Below are 25,280 nucleotides of genomic sequence, written 5' to 3' on the forward strand. Positions count from 1 at the left end.
ACAAACAAAAAATGTCCATGCTCCATAGAGAAAAAAATCATATGAGTTTGGAACAACATTAAGGTGAGCACATGTTGACAGATTTATTTCTGAGTGAACTATCCCTTTAAGGCAAAAAGAGAGGAGTTGGGGAGAGTATACCAGCACGCACAGGGTGGGAACAGACTCCAGGAGGCCGGCCGCAGACCAGAGCAGGGGGACGCTGAGGGAGCAGTGGAGGAAGCATGGTCAAATAACACATCACACATGCATGCAATAAGTGCAAAGCAATGAGGCATACATTCCCAAACACAGTATCAGAGTCAGTACATGTACGAGCCATGAAGAATAGAGCTAATCCCCAGCAAAAAGCTTTTGAATAGTCAAAGCTAATAATGTACCTTCTTTGTTTCTTGCAATGGCCTTAATAATGAAACGGTAAAAAGTATTGCTGTAATTACACTCGAGCGCCTCAGGGATCGTTTTTCAGGCTGATTACGCTGTGCCACATCATTGCATCTCTGTGACGATATTACTGCTCCAAGGCGAAGTGTACCACAGAGCCCTACCACCCACTCACTGCAAGCCAACATTCTGATTGGTCCAATGAGTCATCACAATGAAGATGATGATGATTCACCGCTCTGCAGATGCCAATAAGCATGGATTTAATACACAAAATGGCTAAAACCAAACAGAAATAGCTGCAGGTGATGGATAAGTCTCTGGACAGCTTGGCAGGAAAGTCCAAGTTATGATGTAAACTGACCTCTCTCTCAAAGCTGTCCGCATGGTCCACATAAACTCCAAACATGACTAAATACATTGCTCAAGTTAGGATTGTGAAAGCTAGCAACAGTCCATTTGAGATTCTATTAATCAAGTTGTTTCTTTTGACGTTCCAGTGCTTGGCCAGTGAGATATTCCGCAAATAAATTGAATAAATCGTACCATTCTGTAACACAGTGTGTGATGTACATTAAAGGCACATACAAACTCTCCAACAAACCATTAGGAGTGAAACGAGGGAAAGCAAACAACTGTGCAACACGGATTCGACTACGAACGTAACAAACGAAAAGGGTCGAAGGGTTCCTTTGTGAGGAGGAAGGGGGGAAAAAAGTAGACTGGGTGTGAACTGCAGATTTCCCATGCAATGTCTTAACGACGTGCTTCGAAATTCGAAAACCTTGCTTGTCTCGCACCCAATTTGTTGAAATCTGAAGTGACACTTTCTTAAAAAGCAGCTGTGCCCTTCCCAAGGACGACAGACTTTAAAACATCAAATGGCAGCTTGCAGTCTTCTCTTCATGGAGGTTTGAAGTTCTGTGATTCATTGCAGCAGAGCCCAGAGGCTCCAGTCGGCACCTGTTCCACTTCACTCAGATACACAGAACCACACAGACTCGATCCATGTCTGATTCAACACGTCACTTCTTATACACTTTGCTCCAATCCACTCTCTCTCGCTCTCCCATATGATTAATATCTCACCGCAACACACGAGTAACAAGCTAGCTTTCCAAAACCTGCATCTTTTCAAAGGCCCAGTAGCCTCGGGGGGGGATCTGAATGCGTATGAACGGCAAGTGTGACCTTGCGTTCGCTTTCCTGATGATGGTTGCTGTGGTTTATAATGCCCTGCAGTAGAAGTAAGCTGTTACGGGATGGTTAATACAGACGTGAGCAGAGGAACTGATGAGCTGTCCCAGCAAGGTTTGAGGTAGGTATGTGTGTGTCTGTGTGTTTTGTGGTACCTGGTTTTGGCACTGAGTTGGTAACAGACTGTGGGACCTTGTCGTTTATCAGCTCCACACACTCGCTGGGAAAGAAGCCAACCTGTGAAGAGCAGAGAAGGTTTGAAAAGCTGCTTCTCTCTCTGGAGACAGATATGCCAATGCTCATCATATCACTCTACATTCTGCACTTAGTCACATTCAGAAAATAACATGTTACTGTGTCATAACAGAAAATATAACTCTGTTAATATATTTATAATAATTCTTAAAGAGACAAACTATTATGCTAAAATAACTGAAAATAGCAAATTCTGAAATTTTTTATGCATAGTCATGTGATAATATTAGCTAATTATATTAATGCGGTTTTATTTTTTTAATCACAGCTAGAAAAAAAACAGGCATCTATATGCTTAAGAAAAACTCAATTGGAAGAGCTGAGAAAATAATAGAAGCTACTGTTCAAAATATTGGGGTATTTCTTGGCCATTTCTAAAAGAAGTCTCTTAATTTCATCACATGTACATCTGATCAATACAGTAAAAATTTCAAGTAAGATTTTAATTTCTATTTTAACGCATTTAAAAAAAAATTCTGACTACAAAGCAAAACTTTCAGCACTTTTTCTATTGTCTTTAAATATCAATCGAATATGTTCAAAAATATTTTGTATTATTATTATTATTATTAATGTTGAAAACAACTGTTCTGCCTAATATTTTTTGTGGAAATCATTCTACCTTATTGTATGCTTCTTTGATGAATGGAAAGGTCAAAAGAACAACCCTAACTTGTAAAATTCTACATGTCTTCACTATCATTTGTGATTCATTTAATTTGTCCTTGCTTGATAAACAATTCAAAATAAAAGCATACCTTTCTTACTAACACCAAACTATTTGCACTTTTTTATACTTAAATTGTACTGTATGTAAACAGAAGTTGGGGTCGGTGCTGGTGCTATATTGCCACTAATGATTTTCTGTTATGTATTCCACCATATTCTTGCTTATTATAATGATTTAATGCTATGACAATGAGGGAAGCCAGGACAAAGTTAAAAGAATTGTTTTTAAATGTGGGAGGTAAGAGAGTTTAGGATTTGAGTTATTTGATGAACACTGGGAGAGTATTCTTAAGCTCACTAACACCTCATTTATGTGCACAAGACATGAGCTTTTACAATGCAAGATTACATAGGGTTTAATTATACTAATGCTAAACTTGCTCAAAAATACCCCTCTGTCAGTGATGCATGTAGTAATAATAATAATAATAATAATAATAATAATAATAATGATAGGTGCAAACAGTCACCAGCAGATCTCATTCACATGTTGTGTGAATGCCCTAAATTATTTGATTATTGGACTAAAATATTTAAAACTTAAAAAGATGCCTTAGAAATAGACCTTAATACAGATCCACTTTTAGCCATTTTTGGGCTGGCAGTAGATGTTAACCTTTCAGTAACGACCCAAAAGGCTTTAGCCTTTACTACTTTGCTACCAAGAAGTCTCTTCCTCTTAAAGTGGAAGCATGTCTCACCCGTTCCCCTGATACGTGGCTAAAAGAAGTGTTTACTTTTGACTGTCACTCACTGGTTCTTTAAAGATCTTTGAAAAAGTGTGGGGCTCCTTTTTAAATGATCTACTGGTTTAACTGTTGATACATCAGCTGAGCGTTAATTCTCATGATTTTTATTAATTAATTTATTTTTTATTAATTAATGATTTTATGTATTTATTTAATTTGTATTTTCCAACTTTATGGTGATGTTCCCGTTTTATGTCAAAGTGAAAATCTCTGCAAACAACAACATAAGGCTTATATATTTCAAGGCTGCTTAACTTAGAAACCTGCATATAAAAGGAACTGAAAGAAGATTCAAAGTTCATCAGCACCATGCACCAACATGAATACACTGGTTTCATTTTGATCGTTCTATAACCTACTAACCAACCGCAGATTTATAAATCAAGTCCTGTATCATGTTTCTTGCAGAAAACATTAACCATGCCTATTAGTATAACCTTGACTTTGTGACCAATCACAGACCGTTTAGCAAAGCTCAGTCTCTTCTCCACTAGAGCTTGATTACAGCTCTGACGACCCTGCTGACATCAGTGTGTGTGATTCTCGTGGTGACAGCTGGCATTGCTGTGCACTCTTTTTTTCATGCAGACAGATGCTGGCTACCTGACCCAGCTGTAGGCTGCCAGAGCACAGTGTCAGGCTGCCCCCCAATGGATCCTGCACACATCTGCCACCATGAACCGGACTCCCTAGCTGTGCCTTACTGGAGATCCAGAAATGGCAAAACATGCCAAAGCACTGAATACCAACAGGATCAAACTAAGACGACAATGCAGGGCATATGCTCGTGGGTCAATAAGAGAGCATAGTTTGGCAAGTTGGCAGAATGTGAAGTGACGAGTGGGTCTGTGTACCCAAACACACAGGCCTGATTAAACTATTAAACTGGACTGGCTTCTTTTACACTGACAACCAATTCATTTTGTTGGTCATATCTGGTAATATGAAAAATGACATTGTTTTTTTGACAGTTTACTAATTTGATAAAAAAAAATTAATCAAATGGATTAGGAAAAGTTTTTTTTTTTCTTTTATAAAAAATAGAATTTAATTTAAAATGTTACTATTACAACTAAAGTTTTATACAATGTCTATTTGATATGAAAACATTTAAATTCAAGTATATATTTAACTGTCATTTTAAGCATGAATCAATTCAACATTTGACAGTTTATTTGAAAAGTGTTTTTAATGCATCATTTTATACACATTTTTAATGACGTAATGATTCATGATTGATCACATTCAAAATAAAGGTTTTTGTAAACTGTGAATATTTATTATATATATACACACACAGTATATTTAGAATATATGTATTTATATTCTTATAATTTATAGAAATATATTTAATATATGAACAGAAAATTGTTCTTAAAAATGAACATGCACGCGTGCATATTTATACATACGTGATACATATAAACAGTACACACATATATTATGTAAACAAAAACCTTTATTTTGATCAATCATTGCACTAGTTTTAAGATCATTTTAAATTAAATTTAAACTATTTTATTTACAGTATGCTAGTACAAAGTGACTATTAATAAAAAAAACCTTTTGTCTATTGTCACTTTAAAACAATACTTGACAATGCATTATTTTAGTTTAATTTTAAACAAATTAATACACCTTTATTTGTCAATATAAAAAGTTTTGTTAATATATTTTTAGTATTTGTCAATTTACATTCTTATTTTTTATATTAATAAATTGGTTCTTCATTTTATTTTTAAATATTACTTCTAGTTCCTCCCTAGAAGCCACACGGTGGGCTTGTAAACCAATAGTTCGCCGGTTCAAGTCCTATTGAAGACTGCAGAGTTACTGTGATCACATTCAAAGCTCTTCGTCATCAGTTGCTCCAGGGGGACTCTACCTGCAACTCCTAAACTGCCATGTACACTTGAAATAGAGGGCTAAATCATGCAGCACAAACCTGGAAACCATGTTTTCCTCTCCACCAGGTGGTGTCTTCTTTGGGTGGCATGTCTATTACAGAAACAATATCCCCCACCTGAGAAATAGAAAGAGAGAGTGAGAGAGAAAGAAATTAATCAAGACTCCTCACAAAATAATCATTGTTAGTATGACAGTCACACATCTTCAATACTGCATTAATCAGTCTTCATTTTTAATCCCAGTCACCTCAAATGACAGCTCATCAGCTGCCTGGGCAATGTAGCGCTTGATCACATGGGCCGCTGCGATAGCTGGAACATTTATGGATGACTCCTCATGTACCAGCAAGTGATTCCCTTTGTTGTCAACCTGGAGAAAAAGATAAATATGACACTCCAGCTAATGGCAACATTGAATATATGTAGAGTGAACATTCCTCATCCTCACCGATTATTCAAGTGAACAATCAGCCATCTCTGTTTAAATAGTATAAAATCAGTACCTCCATCCATGTGAGAGCTGGCCCACAGTTGATCTTATTATCAGCAATCGCTGAGAGACGGGAGAGGTAAGCCATCAGCATCTGGGAAACTGCCTGTTAGGAGAAAGAGAACGAGAGAGGGAGGGTAAAGCTAGTGTGACTACTTCCAAGGGGGTAATTCTATAAATACAGGGTGCTTTTACAGCAAGGTTAAAAGCTCACATAAACCCAAAAACTAATGGTTTGAGTTTGCATACTTTTTCATTAGAAAATGATAGGGTAGGTGTAGACAGTGCAGCTTTCCGTGTAGAAAGCGTAGAGTTTGGAGAAAAAACGAGCCGCATTAGAGTATCCAACTCAGCTGTATTTGCATCTTTACACACTTTCAGAAACAATGCAGTGAAATTCGCAGTAAAAGGCTTGGTATACATTTATTTGCTGCTAAACATTTTTGGAGTGTATGTTTGGAAACTGTGGCTACTTTAAAAGGGCTCCAGTTGCACGCTGGGATATAAAATGATTCGGATTATACTTTCACATGGCTTGCATAAAAACTAATATAGCAGTAGGAGGTGAGGTGGAGCTGTCTTATATTTATACAGCTCAAAAGATCAGTCTAATAAAAGAGCTCCACCACACATCTGTTTCTAAAAACTTAACTTCTATTTAAACCCAATTACATACAGATCAGTCTATAAACACAGTAGTTATAATTTAAAAAAATCCTAGTGAAAAAATAGAGACGGGAAAGTGTTGGCACATCGATAAAGAAATTAACATAAAAACTTTATGAAATGCAAAGAAAAAAGAAAGTAATTTTGATGGTTCAGCATCAAGCCTACAGAAGCTCTGAAGAAAGTTTATTTTTGTGTATGTGCTTTTCAATGTACACAACATGGCTAAATGTACACTGATTCAAAATCTTAAGTTTAGTAAGATTTTTGGGGTTAGATTTCATTCACAAGGAATGTATTTAATCAAAAGTGACGTTTCAAATTTTATTTCAAATAACAGCAATTTTTTAACTAAGCTTTATAGTCACCAGCTTCTAATTAAAGAGTCTGATAGCATAGTATGTATTAGTATAAATCTAATATCACATGAAAGACAAGTGTTTTGGTGGACAGCCAGTCAATGAGAGAAAAGAGAGCTGGATATTAAAATGTGCCATTGAAAGCCCATAAGAGTTTATTCATGATCCACAGAGCACTGATGGAATCGGTTCCAGCTGAACCTATCCCAAGATCCACCCTCCTGTCAATTCCTTTCCCAGACGTATGTTGGCAGCCTCACCAAAATGTAAAACTAAGGCCAACAGGGGCTGCAAAGGAAGCATAATTAGGTCAAAGAAAACCGAACAGACAGCTGTGAGAACTCTCAAGCTCGATACGGCTTCATGCACCTCTAAAATCCAAGGAAACTCTGCTTGTTTTGACTACACTAGAAAACACGAAGAATGTAGGTAAACAGAAATTGAACAGAGTTCTTTAATGATACGGTCGCTTGCTTCAGTTATTTGCTATGTTTTGTTTGTGTGCTAATGAGGCTCATTTGTGTGAGACATCACACATTTAATGCATAGGCAAGCCTCATAATTAGTGTGTCCTTTGAGGTGTTTGTTCCTATAAATCAGAGCCAGTTAACCTTTTAAAATCATCTCAGAGCATGTAACACAGAGCTCCTCTTTCAAGATTTAGATGCATCTTTACCGAGATCTCTCTACAAATCAAATTTGCACAATTCAATAGGAGAAAAATGACCTTGGAGCTGTTTTCTCATATTGGGAAGCTCAAAGCGCCTGATTGCACACAAAAACATCGTGGGAGCTTTCACTTAGCAGCTCGGAGAGACTTCCATTACTGCACAACATAACAGGAGGCATTATCAGCCACTCAAACTTCAAAGCAGATCAATTTAGCTGTAAAAATATGCCACGGTTCAAGTATACTACTCTGTGAAACAAATGGAAGGTATGCCCAAAACAGCAGGGAAAAGAGGTTTTTGAACACTACAGGGATATCCATCTGACGGTCTCTCAAGGGACGCCATTAGGTGCTGTTAACCAGCCTCACTGAGCACTCACTCATCACACATGTCTAAAGCTGCTCCGAGAGGGGCATCTTGCAGGATAAGCACTGTGTATGGAAGGTCTGACCATTTAATGTTTACAGGCAAGAGCCTAAACGGTTTCATTGGTCGCAGGGGAGTGCTAAAGGGGAAGTGTTTAGGAGTCTTACCTCTGCTCTTTCCCTCAGGCTGTCGAAACGGGGCAGCTCAGGGAGCTGAGAAAAGCGGCGGTCATAGATGCAGAGATGGAGATGCTTATCCAGGACTCTAAAATCTTCATAGCTCCGCCTCACAATCCAGCTTCGTCCCTGCGGGGCAGTAAAAGAGAGTCGTAACTTAAAAAGGTAAACAAGCAAGTGTTCGAGAGTGTTGACTTTTGGTCTGCAGGGTAAACATGAAGGCTCGGCTCTTGGATAAACCTCATCTGGCCAGTGCAGCAACATGATGACCACACACAACAGCCACTTCAGTGTAGCCACATTACAGCTGTGTGTGTTTAATCCTGAACAAAGCAGCATTCAAAGCACTGAGGAGCAGAACAGTGACCACACACGGTTTTATTTTTTTACAGTTACAGCTAGATTTGCATTTCCTAATGGAAATGGTAATGCATTTAGATAGAAAAGAGTGCAATGTTTGGGGAAAATAATATACGGAACCGTAGAACCCAGATGTCTGATAAAGGACAATCCCAGTTCATTGAGAGATTTCAAAACAGTATTATTAAAATTTCCAGAACACTATGAGGAAAGAAAGAAAGAAAGATATGTTTAGTGTTTAGAAAACAACACTGGCTGAGCTTAAGCAGGTGAGCTCTGGATTTTATCAGCTAATATGCAAAAAATTATAATATAAAGTGTTGCATAAATAGGAAGCTGTTACATCACAGACGTTGGGTTTATTGTTTGTGTTTTTTTACAGAAATTATACTTTTATTTAGCAAGGTTTCATTAAATTGATTAAAAAAAGTCAACGGATCATTAAAAATAAAGAAGAAATGCTTCTTGAACACCAATTAAGCATATTAGAATGATTTCTGAAGAATCACGTGACACTCAAAGTTCAGATTTGCCATCACAGGAAATAAATTACATTGAAATAATAATAATAATAATAATAAAAATTAATTAACTAATATAAAAAAATCTGTATTATGTGAATGAGGCATTATCATGTAATATATACTGCATATATAAAATATATATAAAAACAACTGTATAAAGCACCTGAGAATTCCCAATATCAAGATGTTGAATATGAATATGAATCCAAATATACTGATAGGATTCTATGGAGAAGAGTGTGGGAACAGGCTGCGTGTTAACTTTCTCATCCCTGCCTCTCATGGTGGATTCCCTTTGCCCCAGTGCTTTTGTGGCTGCCCTGTGTAAAGCATCAATCATCCTGACACTCCTGTGCAGCTTGACTAGAGCACATTGTGCACTTTTGCAGACCCACTGTTGACCAATCAGATGTCTTAATTAAACATCATACCGCAGCATATGCAGTTCCAAAAAAGGGTTTATATTTTATATACAGCAGCAAACTGTATATAGCAAAATGATACTGACTACTTGCATTGCAAATCCATTTTGAATATAGTTTTATAACTTAAAAGATATATAAAAATTCCTGCCATTGGATCCTAGTATATGTGATAAGACCATAATGAATTAGCATATAAATTTGCAAAATTTACATTGTATAGACCTATTATGTGCTCTAATCAATTTATGACACTATCACTTTTAAAAACCTATTCATTTCTTTCTCTTTCTTTTGGGATATCTGCATTTTTCCCTTCTTTTCTCCAGTCTCCAAGCCACAGAGCCCATATTCACAGTAAATGGAAAACCTCAATGTCTTTGATTTGCCCTAAAAACATCTCTCTGAATCAGGGCCAGGGGAAAAAAAGACCTCAAAAAATGCTGGTGCACTAGCGCACACATAGGGAAAACAAACACAGTTGTTCGGCCTTCCTGCTGCCAGTGCATTTCATAGGGGACTGAGTAGTGCATTTGTTAGGAAAAACTGCAATGAGAGTGGAACTAAAGTGCTTTTCCTGTGCGTCTGATCCCTGTCCATTCAGACGGCTCCTGGCCAGATCTGCACCCTCAGTCGTTAAAGTCTTTTTTTCTTCTTTATAAACACACAGGAGCAGTCCTGTGGATTTGGACATCTTCTCACACACCAAGATGGAATGAGGTTTCCACACACAAACCCAGACTTTAGATATTTTTCCACTGACTTTTCAATCAGAGCTGCCAGCTTTCAAATCAAGTGCACAAGCAGCAAGCTCTTTAACTTCTGCGCTAAATTTAAAGGGACAGTTCATTTAATAAACACAGTTCAGTTTCATTTGTGAGTTGATTGTTGCTTGTTTTTCTTGCATTTGTAAAACAAGAATGACTGAAAGTTTGTGCAACCACCTACCAAAAGCCAAAACGTAGGAGGTCTAACATCTAACAATTTATAAGCAACAGCTCATAGTTGGGCTTAATTTACAGCTTTACTAGGGCGTCTCAAGTAGATGATTTCATCTCTCCCTTTACTGTGAGAACCACACTCTTACATTTGCAGAATGGTACTACATTCTGCTAAACTTGTTTTTAGAAGTTTGTACAGTTTTAAACTTGTCAACCAATGGGCGAGACAATGAAAAAACTGCAAGATGCATTGAAACACAAAAGACACCAGTGTGTTCGTGCACAGACAAAATTGTACAAGATATTCTGTCTTACCTGACAGTAGATCTGAACCAAATAAACAGGCTCTTTTGACTCCAGGCCATTCCGTGTCACTTCAGTCTGTTCATCTGCGAGGGTTAACTGTGTGGAAAGAAAAGATGAAAGAAGGGATGAACAGAAAGAACAGTGCACTTTCTCCTTTTAGTGACAGCTGCAGGCTGCTGATGCTAAAAACACATAAGACATCTATCACATCCTGTTGCTATTATGAGAAGCTTTGGTGCGATCACTGAATAAATGACTAGCACTGACGTGTCTGTCTGTAGTCAGGTGCAGAGATGATTCCTCGGGATAGAAGAGGTGTTAAATGATTTGTCACCAGTGGAGCATATTGCCTGCATATTATATAAATAATAAATACAGCAGCACTGAAACAGTAAACTCCATGACAGACGAAGCACAGGTTAAGTCATGCATGAAAAAGAGTCGCTGATATTCTGATTACATTTCTTAAGTCCGTTCTAGCTTTCAGAGGCATGAATAAAGTATATAAATCTTGTGTATAAACTTTAAGGCTTATAAGGCTTTTTATTAGCTAAGAAATTGCATAGAATATTTATAAATATTTAATATTACAGTATTATATATACAAATAATAATAACTAATTTACAGGTACATCTCAATAAATCAGAATGTAATGGAAAAGGTCATTTATTTTAGTAAATGACCTCAAATTCTGAAATACGTGTATTAAATAAATGCAAGTAGTTTAAGTCTTTGGCTCACATTTAACAAAAACCCACCAATTCACTATATCAACAAATTAGAACACGCAAACCAGCTAATCAACTCAAAACGCATGCAAAGGTTTCCTGGGTCTTCAGAATGGTCTGTCAGTTTGGTTCACTAGGCTACGCAATCACGGGGAAGACTGCTGATCTGACAGTTGTCCAGAAGAAAAACATCAACACCCTTCACAAGGACAGTAAGCCACAAACATACAAACAAAGAAGCTGGCTGTTCACAGAGTGCTGTACCCAAGCTTGTTTATAGAAAGTTGAGTGGAAGGAAAAAAGGTGAAAGAAAAAGATGCACAACCAACTGAGAGAACAGCAGCTTTGTGAGGATTGTCAAGCAAAATCGATTCAAGAATTTCACAAGGAATGGACTGAGGCTGGGGTCATGGCATCAAGAGCCACCACACACAAACGTGTCAAGGAATTTGGCTACAGTTGTCGTATTCCTCTTGTTAAGCAACTCCAGAACCACAGACAATGTCAGAGGCATCTTACCTGGGCTAAGGAGAAGAAGAACTGGACTGTTGCCCAGTGGTCCAAAGTTCTATTTTCAAAAGGGAGCACGTTTTGTATTTGGAAACCAGGATCTTAGAGTTTGGACGAAGGGTGGAGAAGCTCATAGCCCAAGTAGCTTGAGGTCCAGTGTTAACTTTCCACAGTCTGAAATGACTTGGGGTGCAATGTTGACCAAGAAATTTTGGAACACTTCATGTTTCCTTTGGCTGCCCAGTTTTTTGAAGATGCTGCCAAAAGCATGAAAAGTTGGTTAAATGACCATGGTGTTGGTGTGCTTGACTGGCCAGCAAACTCGCCAGACCTGAACCCCATAAAGAACCTATGGGGTATTGTCAAGAGGAAAATGAGAAACAAGAGACCTAAAAACGCAGATGAGCTGAAGGCCACTGTCAAAGAAACTTCCAACCTCAAAGGGCCTCCATTCCAACAGCAGTGCCACAAACTGATCACCTCCATGCCATGCTGATAATTAAAGCCAAAGGAATCCCTACCAAGTATTAAGTAAATGAATATACTTTTTTCTAGAAGGTCAACAATTCAATAAAAATGTTTTTTTTTTTATTGGTCTTATGAAGTATTTTAATTTAGTGATAGTGAGTTGGTGGGTTTTTGTTAAATGTGAGCCAAAATCACCACAATTGAAGTAACCAAAGATTTAAACTACTTTGTCTTTGTGCATTGAATTTGAATATTTAATACACAAGTTTCATTTCAATTTAAGTTGAATTTCTTAAACTTTTTCACGACATTCTAATTTACTGAGATGTACCTGTAGATCATTCATATAAAACATACGCCTACCAAACCCGGCATATATTAAGATATTACCCATTACGTCATCTGAGGCTGTTCACACACTAGATCTATGTGTGTGTGTTATTGAATGCATCCACTGTTGGTGACAATATTCTGCTGTGACTCATTTGAGTTTGTTCGTACTGTGAGATGGGAGATGACCTCAGTGAGAAACACACAAACATTGGAAAAAAAAAATGAATCTTTGTCTTGCCAAAAACAAAGGGTGACTACATCTCTGTCAAGTGCAGCTAGTCACACTCCCACATAAAACAAACATTATCATGCAGAAACTATCTATGCTTGTCTAACATCGTAAACTGCATTTAAAGAGAAATGGAACAGCAAATATATCACAAGAAAAAGCATTGAGCTGTAAATCTTGATAGAGCGTATAAAAAGGTTGCATCCAGGTGGATCGACTGAAAAATAATTTAATTATTTACACAAAATATCCCTCAAGCTCAAAGTGTTTCTCCATCTCCATCCATCTAGTTAAATAGCTTGCATGAATGTGGTTTACACAGGCATTAAATGTGAATTAAAGTGAAAGAACAAAAATAAAATCACATCTCTCTCTAACCACTTTGTGCTTGTTTACAACTGATATTAACATACATATTTCAGGTGGTCTAATCACAAGGTGTCAGGAAAGGCAGCGTCAGGCTGTTTGCACTTAGATGAACACTGGTGAGATTTTAAACCCTTGGTTTGGTGGAATGATTGCATGTTAGGTTCTGTGAAGTTGCACGGGATGCATTAGCCTTCACACTACAAATGTGGTCACATGCAATTCTGATTAGATTACACAATGTTTTGCACTCATCTTACGCCTACATTCTGGCAGTATTGTTAGCATCATCCACTCACTTAGTTTTCATTGGTTGAATGCAACACTACATAGTCATTAGCGCCATAAAAGTTTGTTAAAGAACAGACAGTCTCCATTTTGTACCTGAGTGACCCAATCCATTGTAAATAGTACTAAATGTTCCTTTGAAAAAAGATAATGTGAAGTGTAAAATCTCACTCACACAACTGTGTGGCAGTGTTAATTACACTTGAATTCAGAAAGCAGGTTGTATTCCTGTCACGATGAGTGAAAGCTCAGTGCCACTGCACTATTAAGAGCCAGAGGATTATGCCCTTAAATAAGGCAGGGTTACAGAGAGCTGTGAAGTATTAAATAACCGTCTCAGTGAGTGTGCAAGTGAAACTTTAGAGGTCTTAACAATACCACATGAAGGCCCGGCTGAGCTACGGTCTAAGACTTCTGTTCATTCCACATCCTTACAAGCGAAAAGTGAAATCTAACGCTGCAGCTCTGACGCGACCAAAGAAACAGACCTCTTACCAGCGAGGTCTATTTGAGAAGAGTGGGAAGAGATTAGAGAGAAGCACAACCAGGTGTGTGTGAAGTTTGGAAGACATGGGCTTCAGCAAGGTCCGGTGAGCTAGTGCAACTCCTCGGAAAACCCTGGGTAACATGAGAAGTATTGACCCAGTTAAAACCAACTCTTCAACAGCTTGCCAGTGCTGAGAGAAAAAGAGGTATCCCCACCACCAGTGCCAGGAAAATCAACTCAGATGGGCTTCCAGACCTTAAGGAAACATACTTTAGCAGTGACCACAAAGGGTTTTAAATATGAAGTCCCATGGGACACACACACAAAATCACTAGCATAAGCGGTCAGCGAACCTTGGCGGGACAGAGCGTTCAACTCTATTGTTTGGTGGAGCCCTGATGGAAAGCATCTAGGCTTTATGGGGATTCTTTAGCTAATCATTTACAAGCACTGACAGGCATGAAAGATATTAAAGCACTCTGGGTGCTCAGGAGGCACGGAACTCCTCGCAAGAGCTGTTACAGAAATCCATTTAGTGGTGTAAATCTCCATAGGGCATGGTTACGCAGCACTGATCTGAAGTACAAAGCATGAAGTCAATGGCCCTAGCGAGACTGGAAAACATTATGTGTCTCCTAACAGCACGTCTGCAGGCTTTAAGTGTAAACAAAGAGAGATTAAAGTGAAGGTATGACCAAGTGCAAAAGAAAAGGCTGGAAAAATAAAACAAGCAGTCAGCAAGAGGGGCAAAGGCGACTTACAGAGGTACATCCCGTCTGAACTGATTATAGCAGCATCTTTTGTTCACCCCGAGATTCCGGCTGTACACTAGAAGCTCAATTCAGAAGCTGTAATCCCAAACATTCAAGGATTCCCGCCTTCGACGTCCATCAGTCAAGCATGTGTGAGAGAAACTCTTGTTTTTGTCCTGCACAAATCCACTCGGCAGAACACAGATGTCAGTTGAGTTTCCCACCCCCTCTGGTGCGCAGTCCAGGCAGAGTTGTTGTGAAGCACGAGGGCTGAGGTTCCTTCTTTGGTGCGCTCCTTTAAACTCTCACACAGAGTGGATCACTGTCTGGATGGCTTTTTGTAAAACTGCAGTTTTCCAGAACTTCAATGTAGTTTGTTTTTTTTCAAATTTTTGATGAGATGTTTCGGTCCTTCTCACTCCATGTTATTTGCAATTCCTCAACATCCGAGCACACTCACTGCATGCTTAGTTTGCTGGCCAAGAGTGGTTTGGAAAACACATAGAAGAAAAAAAGGATGATGAAAAAAGCAGTTCTCCCTTTGCATCTGTTGTGGTGTCCTTTCACTACACGTTCTCATTTCTCCAGATTCTGTCCGTCTCCCCCCGTTCCCAACCCCCAGCGCCTCCCCCCTTCACTAGCTTTCAATGGTACAGTCCCTGGGACAAAGCGCAGGGCCGGTGAGCCAAAAGAAACAGTGGGGAGAGCTATGAAGAGGGGGTTGCCCTTGTAGAAACAGAGCGCTTCTCCAGCGTGTGCCCTTCACTCTCCATCCAGATCCTCTGGGACCAGCACAGTCCAGAATGATAGGAACAGAAGTGACAGAGAAAAATGTTAGTGCTGCGGTGAGAAGGTCTGGAGAATCCTTCATGAACGACAAAAGGTTGCTTGAGGCAGCAGGGCTGCATTGTCTAATAATCACACTATTGTAGTGGCACAAAAGACAAAGAGCGGAAACAAAGAGCCTCCATATGTCTTGTACTTTGGCAGGGGGTGTTTTCTGTTTAGAGCCATTTTTAATGACCTAATTATCATGCTCATTGATGAAGACAATAAGGACAGGTCAGGATGGTCAACTAGTTCAACAACTGACTATTCAGTTAGTGAGGTTGATCATTTTAAATGTAGCTTTTTTTAAAGGGACAGTATACTAAAAGGCAATTCACAGTTGTGTTGTTCTAAACTTGTGTGACCTCCTTCTACGTAACACACGCAAAAACAATTTTAAATGTTGCAAGCATTTTTGTACTAGTAAGGTCCAAAACATTGAAAACACATCTTTCATTGAATGTGGTGGAAAAAAAGGAATAAAGACGTCCTTGGAGGTTTAGACAAGCGCAACTTTACTTTTATTATCAGGTGAACTATTCCTTTAATATTTTAATGATGGTTAAACATGGATCGAATGAATTTCAAATGCAACTTTTTGGAGATTTCAATATGCTTGAATTTGTTTTTCTGAAAGAACCCCATTTTAATTAATCCCATTATAGCCACCAAAACATAGCTTTTGCATTAAGCAATTACTGTTAGTATGCTGTGAGTAATGTTCTTGTTACTATGCGTAATTGAAATGCTTGATTGTGAGAATGATGGTCATTGTGTGTAATGAAAACTTGCAGCCATTTAGCCTACAGCTGACTGATTGTAGTGCACTCAACATCCAGACCCCTAACAAACATGTCTGTTGTGTTTCTTTTGGTCCCAACCTAGAGCTATTATACAGCATTTCCTTTCCACCAACTTACCAACTAGTAAATGACTTTGTCTAAATGTGAATCATTTATAATCAAGCTTGTGCAAGTCAATTGTTTTACAATTACACATTTGAAATAAAGCCAACCTACAATAAACAAAAGAGTTCACCACATTTTAATAAGAGTGTTGGTCGAACTGAAATCAAACCGTTTATGCAAATGCATTTACTAATTAGTCAATTTGAAGGTTTAAACTGACTTCTAGTTCAAGGTCTAACACTGACTCCAGAGTAAGACAGATGGGACATTGCCGCTCTCTGCCCCATGGGATCTCATGGGTACTGAAGATAAGACATGGCAGTAACTGTGACAGAAGTACCAAATAAAGTGCAAACATAGACAAAAGGTAAAATTTTTTAGCTTTAAATCAGTACAGGGGACAGAGAAAAGCAATAGGTCACTCCAAATGACATCACGTGTGCCATCACAGCACATCTGAGGGCTATTAGAAAGATTTTCCTGGAGGAGTGTTGTGAAAAGCGGCAGCCAACCATACGGAACGCAAGCGATATCCAAAAGTCCTGCTATTCGACCTGCAGAAATGAGAAATTCTTCCCTGGAGTCAAGCTCACTCAGAAACACATGGCTGCCTCAGTGTGTACGTGTTAGTTTGGGGAGGGAGGCTGGCTGGCATCAGTCGTGTTTGGATGATTTCATGGAGGTGGAAGAGGTCACACAGACCAAAACAAATACGAGAGTCTTAAGCTGAAATGCGAGGATGAGTTTAAAATTGGCCTTAGCTTAAATCTATGACACATGACGTGTCATTTGCTAAGATAACAAAGTGTGTTCCAGCAAGATTAGAAACACATATGATGTAAGTCAACATAAGGATCATTCTCCTGAGGAAAATCGGCAAAATTACAGAACAATGACCTTTAAAGGACTAGAATTGTGATCCCACTGAATAAAGAAATGCCAAGTCGTATGATTATTCGGTTCCTCACTAATGTTTCTGGATTAGCCGCAAAAGAGCATTCTTAAGGGTGGACACATTCCAGTGGAAGATTTAACACACTCAAGCATCCAGTTCCGTAACAAATCCAGGTTAAGTTTGGAAAATACACATTCCTAAAACCAAAAGGAATGCTTTACGAATGGGACATAATTAGTCAATTAGTGAGGTTTAACTAGCAGTGGCTAGACAAGATTAACCGGTTGAAATTTGTCAGCTGGTTGAGATTTTTAACTATCATCTCTATTGCGATTACATGCTAACTTGACATTTTTGCACACATTTTAAAAAAACGGTTAACACAGATCTTGATGGATGAAAACATACTGCAAAGCTATAATCTGAAAGTGCATTGTGTATAAAGGCAGTGTCTATTAAAAGAAAGAGTTGACTATGAATCAGTGAAACAAGTTGTTTTTAAAACTAGTCCAAAGCAGTTTCATGTTGACGTCCACATAAAACAGTAACATACTGTGTGTCCACTTGTTGCAAGTGCAGACCTTGATTTTCATGTTGGTCTGAATAAAAATACAAATGTATTCTTTGCCACCAGAGCAATAAAAGCTCACAAACACTGCTTTAGACTGAAATTGGCCAACCACCAGAGGGGTTTGGAAAATAACTGTATATAAACAAATCGTGTTTTTTGGCTTTGCGTGCATGTCAACCTGATGTTTGGGACTCCCAAAACCAAAATATGAACCTTTCATAACCTATAATAGGGGCACTTTAAGCAATGTGATTTAAATGCAATCAGCAGCAAAAGAGAACTCATTTCGCTATATACTTTCTGAGCGCTGTCAAGGAGGTGCGCCCACGTAAAGATGGTTCTCAAAGAGCATGGGAGTATTGAAGAGAGTTATTTTTGCTACTTTATAGACCTTGAATACTTAAATACACACTTTTATGTGTCAAAATGCCCATCTTTGCAAGTATCCTAGTAAACACACTAATTTAAGTCTTAAGTGAAATGAAACAGCTATGAAGCAAAACACTTTGTATACTGGATCTGGCCAGCTCTTAAAGTAACATTATCCTTTCTGTCATTCATGTTGATGAAAAAAACATTAAAAAAACCAAAAAACTCACTGCTCGACAATCATATTTTTAAACTGTAATAAGAAGAAATATTATATATTTCATTTACACAGTGAAGAACACGTAATGTTTCTATACATTTGATTAATTTATAAAATGTATTTGTTTGGGTTTTTTTGTCCTATTGCTTAAAATTTGTTTCTTATTCTTATTTAATTGCTGTTTACTTGTCTTTGTAAGATTTCTATGGTATCACACATTATGATATCATAAAGGCCTTATTAAAAGCAAAAATAACTGTATTATGATATCATTACAGTGTAATAAACTTATACTCAAGAATTTTAGCAAAAAGAAGCTCAAAAGAACCTTTTATGAACATGTCCTACGCTGATCTAATCCTACCAAATACCTAAACTTAAAACTAGTTTACTATTAATAATTAGTAAATTAGTAGTTTGAGGCAAAATATTCATATTTTACCCTTAAAAATGACTGCTGTTATTATACATTGTCTACTAGATACATTAAAACAAGCCTCTCTCTTTTTGAACAACTATATACATTATAAAATTATAATCCAATAGTGACCTAGTTCATTCAGATTTGCCTCAACAGTGACTGGGCATCATGCCAGCTTTGCCAGGGCATACCCTTCACATGATTCTGCAAATCACAAATTGAGAGGACACTTAAGGAAAAGGGAGGTGACTGAGGTGAACACGTCTTGTGAGAATGGACAGGGAACCAAACCATATTCTGTAGTCAGTACATTTCACATTATAGGGTGATGATACAAACAAAACATTAACATGTTGAAAATTTCTCTTTGCTGCGGATAGGGCAGGATTGTGGAGGTAAGAGCAGGTCTGTGAGTATAAAGTGGTCTTCCCACACACTCTCCAACCCATGCGGGTGGAATGAGTGGTATTTTTAACGGGCTACAGAGTGGTTGTGTTTCTGAGTGCATGTGCCCACAGGGCAATAGTGGAGTGCTCCACTGTTTCATTGCAGAGGAGGAACACATATACAGCAGAGGATGACATAACTGTGTAAGGTAGCTTTGACAGGATTTAAAGTGAACAGGAAATTGAAATGGATAAGATTCAAGCACATGGTAGAGTGTAAAAAAAAAAAAAAAAAAAAAAGAATATAAATCTCCTTATAAAATTACTATTAAGCATGAATTCTCATAGAAAATCCATTAAAGCCTTGAATCAGTTGTCAGATGAACTGTCATTGTAAAGCTGAATTTTCAGCAGTCATTACTTCAGTCTTCAGTGTCATTCTTCAATGGAGCATTGGAGCTTTAATTAATGTGCTGCACTTTTTCCATTACATATTTCTAATTTTTTCCATTTGTTCACCCATCCTTCCATCCATTCGATCTCCATTCTTTTAGGTATTTTCACCTTTATTGTGATAGGACAGATCACAACTGACAGGAAGTGAAGTGGAAGAGAGATGGAGGCAGGATTGGGAAAGGTCTTTGAGTCAGGATTCAAACTCGGGATGCCCGTAGCACAATGGCACTGTATGTTGGCGAGCTGCCTACAAGGTTATTGGCATTGACTCTACTAAACATTTTCAACAATAAAACCTTTATTCAGCCCATTTAAAGTATCAGATGGGGTTCAGTGAACCCTTGTTTGTGTTTTACACATTCCTAAATTGAACAACTTCCTACTATCTAACCTTTGAAATGTACAAGTGTTACTTATGAGGGAAGTATCAAATAAAAGCAATTTTTCTAAAGAAAACAAGAAGTGCATAAGACAATGCATACTAAAAGGAAGTCCTTCTAGAACAGTCCTGCACCATTAATGATTTAGGCTAGTTTGTCACCTCAGCCGTCAGACATAAAAAAGATGCCTGCAAACCAAAAACACATTGTACTGCACAGATCGATAAAGCCAACTCAGCAGCTAGTAAGCATCTCAAAGAGATCTTACAGCATGGTTTCTGTAAATGAGGTCCACAGCAATACAAGAGCAGAAGCTGTCAGAACAGCACATCGTGGGACACAGGTAAAGCAGCATGAGGCTTAGCCTAACATGTATTGAGTTTGTATGCAGCCTGCATGGCCAGCTTTTCCACAAAGAGATTGCTTGAAGCATTTTAACAAGCTGCTCCAGCAATTCTGAAGTGTAGGTAGAGAGACTGCAGGGAGTGAATGGGGTAGCCTGATGCTCTACAGAGAAGTTCTTGAGTAAATAACCCTCTTCTGAGATTGCTGTCATTTGTGAGAGCAGTTAGACTCCTGAATCACCATTGTTTATTTGTAGAGGGCATGGGGCGGGGCTTGAGGGAGATTGGCAGGTCAGTCAAGTTCCCCTCCTCCAAGGTCTATTTCACAGGCCATTTCCTCTTGATATCTCTACCCCACAATACCAGCTGAGACATTTTGTCATTACCAAGCATACGTGGGTCAACTGACTGACATGATTTATGTGGCCTCATGCACACACCATATATATGCACACTGTGGTCTGAGATGCGGGCGGACCACATGGGACATCATGCCTCATGGTTTATGCATCCAAAATGGCGACTGTTTTGCAAAAAAAGAAAAAATATGAATAAAAAGCACAGCTTGCATTAAAAGTAGTAATATTTTTAAATGCAAGATCTCATAACCAAGAGCATGCCAAATATTAAGTTTCACAAGCTGCTTTTAGCTACACTTTATGCAGTGTTTACTGTTCCCTACATACTAAGCTACGGAATATTTTTTCGCTTCACTTCAAACTGTTTAACTCAATCCTTAGGTTAACCACACTTTTAAATAAATACTGTTAATTTGAGTTTTCCACTCACCAATGAACCCTGAAAAAAAATGCATCACTTTTCCGACCAAAGTATTAAGCTGCAATAAGAAATGATCACCAAATGAACATATTTAGACATGTTAAAACAATAATATATGCGGTTTATTTAAAACAGTAACATTTAACTATACTATTTATACTGTATTTTCGATCTAATAAATGTAGCCTTGGATAGTATATGGGATTTTTTACAGCCTTTAATTTAATGCAATTTAAAACACAATACATTCTTATTTGAAAATAACCAAATTGGGTAACTTACAGTACAGAGATGGTGTGCAATTAATAATTTGTTGGCACATTTCCATTTGCACCTCATGTGCAATATACTGATATACAGATGTTCCTAGTGTTTTGAAACCAAACATATACCTCCCTGAGATTTCTTACAGAATAGCCTTTGGATTTAATTTCACAGGGCACTGCTAAAAGATTTGTATGCACTCCCAATGTGGCAACCAATCAATCTACCATTGAATAAAGTAGGCTAAAAGTGCCTGTATGCATAAATGTCAGTTGAAAGAAGTAAAACACAAAAAAGTACTTTGTGAAAGAGTGCCTGCAAATATCAGCCACTGAAGGATTTGGAAAGAGAGCCATGCGAAGAACTAATGTGTTCATGAGTGGAAATTAACTCCTGGAACATATTAGTTTTATACTGGAATACAAAATATAGATACTCAGTCATCTAGGAGGCAGAATTAAACAAAATATTTCCTTTGCCTCATAAATCTGTATAGCAATGTTAACAAAGCAGCCGCTATTTCCGATAACTTGCCCATTAGCACCAGATGGTGCTGATCAACGCATCAATACTGCCCTAAAAATAAACAGCTGACCGGTCCAAAGCAGGAAAAGAATCCAAGTTTCTTGATCTGCGGTGGGGATGAAAAACAAGCAAAGAGAGTGTGAGAAAGAGAAATGAACAAAGGGGTGAGGAAGGGAAGGAGAATGTGGCTTTGTTTTAGTATTCTGCTCATTCAAGAGCCATTAGTTGCAAACAGAACTACCACCCACTCTTTATTAAACTAGCTGATTTGATAAAGAGTGTCGTGCTCTGGACTTGCTGTAACAAGACGTGACTCCACTTCAGATTTACATCGAGGGCATGAGCAAGCGGTCATGTCAATGTGATGGCTGAACAGTGACAGCAGCCATACTGGCCCGTCTGACCTGTGGGTTAGAGGCTGCATCTCCGCTCCAGGCTGCCTAATAGCTCAGGAATAAATGTGTCATGTGTAGCAGCTGAGGGGTAAGAGCATTTGACTTTTTCCACAGGCAATGACTAAGAGATGTGAAGATAGATTGCTAGAGAGATATAGAGGGTAAATAATAATAGTCAGGCTGTGAAAGGTAATTCAAACGGCCAAACGGAGCTGAGAATACTACAGGACTGAGAAGCACACAAGACTGATGTATCATATCTCAGTAATAAAATTTAAAAGGATGTGTATGTGACTGCTGGAAAATTCAGCTTCTAGTTAGTCCAAAACTGTTCTTTATTGGGACATAGCAGGTTTTTCGTGGTTAATCAGCTGGAAGGTGGATTTCTTAAACCATCTTGGGCAAAACCTGAGCCGTTAACTAGTTTAGTTGGTTCTCTTCTGAGGAACTGCGCAATGCCTTCTCTAGTTGTCTCTTTGGAATAGACACTGTGTCTCATTCCCTTCTAAGGGAACCATGGTAACCTGAAACGTTCCCTTCTGAAGGAACTTCGCACTGCGTCCTCTACAAAGCAACCACTAGAGGATGAAGTGTCTTATTCCCTTCTCACTGAATACCTAAGGCAGTTTCTTTACTAGCTAGAATGACCAGATTTCTTTCAGCGGGGCACCTTTTTAGCCCCAAGTAGGAATGAATGATAAAACCAATTTGGACCAATAATGCATTTTTGTGGAATAATAATTAGCAAATGACTTATATTAGCAAATATTACCATTTCGATTGAATGAACAAATATTTAAAATAAAAAACAAACAAATATTTTTTTAGAAATAGAGTAATTTATCAGTGTTTTTTATGTTTTAATTTTATGGTTTAAGTCTAACCAAGACTATGTAATATTATAAATATGCAGCAGGTGTAACTGCTTTCAAACAACCAAGAATACATTATAAAGAGAGCCATGATGGACCGCAGTGAATACTGGGCATTGAGCACATTCTCTGGCAAAGGACCGACCCAATGAATGCTCTGGGTCGAGGGGTCATATATCCAGAGAGTATACCGAGTAGCTATATGAGCCTGGAGCAGAAAATGGGGGAAGGGACACTGGCACACTAAAAACACAGCCATTGCCTTTACTCATAGAACCAACGGGGAGGGGTGCTTATGGAAACTATTTCCTCTGTTAGCAGTCTCAGAACACTGGAACAACATACACGTGTCTTCCCGAGCAGCATTCTTGTTCATTTTCAGCGGCTGGTGAACTTAAGTCATATCTGTAATTGAATCTAAGTAGTGCTTTTGTCTTCAACTGGCTGTGGTCGGCAGACGGTGCCAGTTACCACACACTGTGGTACAGGGCTGAGCAACAGCAATGAAAGGAACCAGAAGACAGGCCCTCCATTGTGTGCGAGCATAACCTAACAGACAATCGGTCACCGTATCCAACAACACAATTATTTTTTTTAAATGCAAAGTCATCTCCGGTGTTTAAACCACCGCTGTTTAATGTCAAGCAACATAAGCAGTGCACGGCACAAAAATAAAAGCATTTAGGAAAATCTAAGTTCAAGTTCAGTTTCAAGGAAAATCTAAACCATGTTTTGCTAAAAGCAATGTCGTATGTTTATGTACAGCAGTGGAACAGCAATGAAATCAATGAGCGATGCTACAGACAAAAAGGTCAATTCCACGTGAGCAATGTAGAGATTATTGCTAAGCGTTTAACAATGGGGGACATAAACTCCCTTAGTGGCACACAGCTTCAACAAGGCTACAAATTTATTAAGAAATTGCACTGAGAATACAATTCTATTCACTACTGCTAAATTCGAAAGTTAATCAAGTCATCACAACATTATAATATACAATATAAAAATTAAAGATTTGCTGAAGACGACATTTAAAAGTGTCTTTAAAGATCAACTATGTAATTGGTAGATCACGTAGAATTAGATAATGAATATTAACTTATCAATCAAAAAAATAAATGTGTGGTACAAAAACACTTATTTACTATGTAAAAAGAATGAAAGGTAACCGTAAAGTAAAATTTTGTTCTAAAAAAAAAGGGGGGATCAAATGATACTGAACGTTGAAATAATGGCTGCTATAAATGTGAGAAATTATTTTCTGTCATAGGAAAAATGTGTTTATGTATTAATTTTTACTGCAGTCTATGTGAGCATCAGAGAGTTCTATTGAAACCATTCAAAACAAAACAAAAATGCAGGTCAGAGCATATTGAGCATCCTTAAGTGAATTTGTCAACATTTGGAAAATGATGATATGATGATATGTGTGTGTGTGTGTGTGTGTGTGTGTGTGTGTGTGTGTGTGTGTGTGTGTGTGTGTGCGCGTGTGTGTGTGTATAGACACAAACACATAAAATCCCTGATATCCAGTATGGTACTGATCAGTTAATGGCAATACATTCAACAAAAGGACTGTGGACAACAGTGTTTTCCTGGAGGCGTTTCTGAACGTAGAGAAACCCAGTCATTCTGCTGCTCTTTTGGGAGTATCTGTCAGTGATCTGCCTGTAATTACAAACCATTCATAAATCACCAGCAGAAGGATGACATGCAGGGTTCTGGTAGGAACACAGCAAACACGGCTGATGTATCCATGCCAGCTGTTGTCGTACAACCACAGACTCATTCATTCAGGGCTGCAGGACTTCTCCGGATTTAGTCGTGTTTTGTGCATAAACCATGATTATGCAGCAGAGTAAAGAGAATTATTGATGTTCTTCATTGTCGCCATGGTATCCTTCTACACGGGCTGCAAACTGGTAAAAGAAAGAAGCTGCTGCCCTCTACTGGACGCCAGCGAAGGCAACAACCTGCTATATCTATATGATGGTTTACACAG

At 38.2% G+C, this 25,280-nt stretch overlaps 1 protein-coding gene across 5 annotated transcripts in view; it reads right to left on the reverse strand.

Moving 5' to 3' along the window:
* The window catches only part of arhgap32b (Rho GTPase activating protein 32b), a 74,850-nt gene that overhangs the window by 15,709 nt on the left and 33,861 nt on the right, over positions 1-25,280 (reverse strand). For 2 of the 5 annotated variants that reach the window (XM_043221508.1, XM_043221510.1), the window contains exons 6-12: positions 10,512-10,598; positions 7,941-8,078; positions 5,725-5,817; positions 5,469-5,591; positions 5,260-5,337; positions 1,737-1,818; positions 152-202 (exon numbers count right to left, since the gene is read on the reverse strand). In XM_043221508.1, coding sequence (XP_043077443.1) covers positions 152-202; positions 1,737-1,818; positions 5,260-5,337; positions 5,469-5,591; positions 5,725-5,817; positions 7,941-8,078; positions 10,512-10,598 — 652 coding nt within the window. Of the gene's footprint in view, positions 1-151; positions 203-1,736; positions 1,819-5,259; positions 5,338-5,468; positions 5,592-5,724; positions 5,818-7,940; positions 8,079-10,511; positions 10,599-14,673; positions 15,227-25,280 lie in introns of those variants that run through there. The other 3 variants (XM_043221512.1, XM_043221511.1, XM_043221513.1) reach the window with 2 other exon arrangements.

The sequence above is a fragment of the Puntigrus tetrazona genome, chromosome 21, assembly GCF_018831695.1.
Source record: "Puntigrus tetrazona isolate hp1 chromosome 21, ASM1883169v1, whole genome shotgun sequence".
Classification (NCBI taxonomy): domain Eukaryota; kingdom Metazoa; phylum Chordata; class Actinopteri; order Cypriniformes; family Cyprinidae; genus Puntigrus; species Puntigrus tetrazona.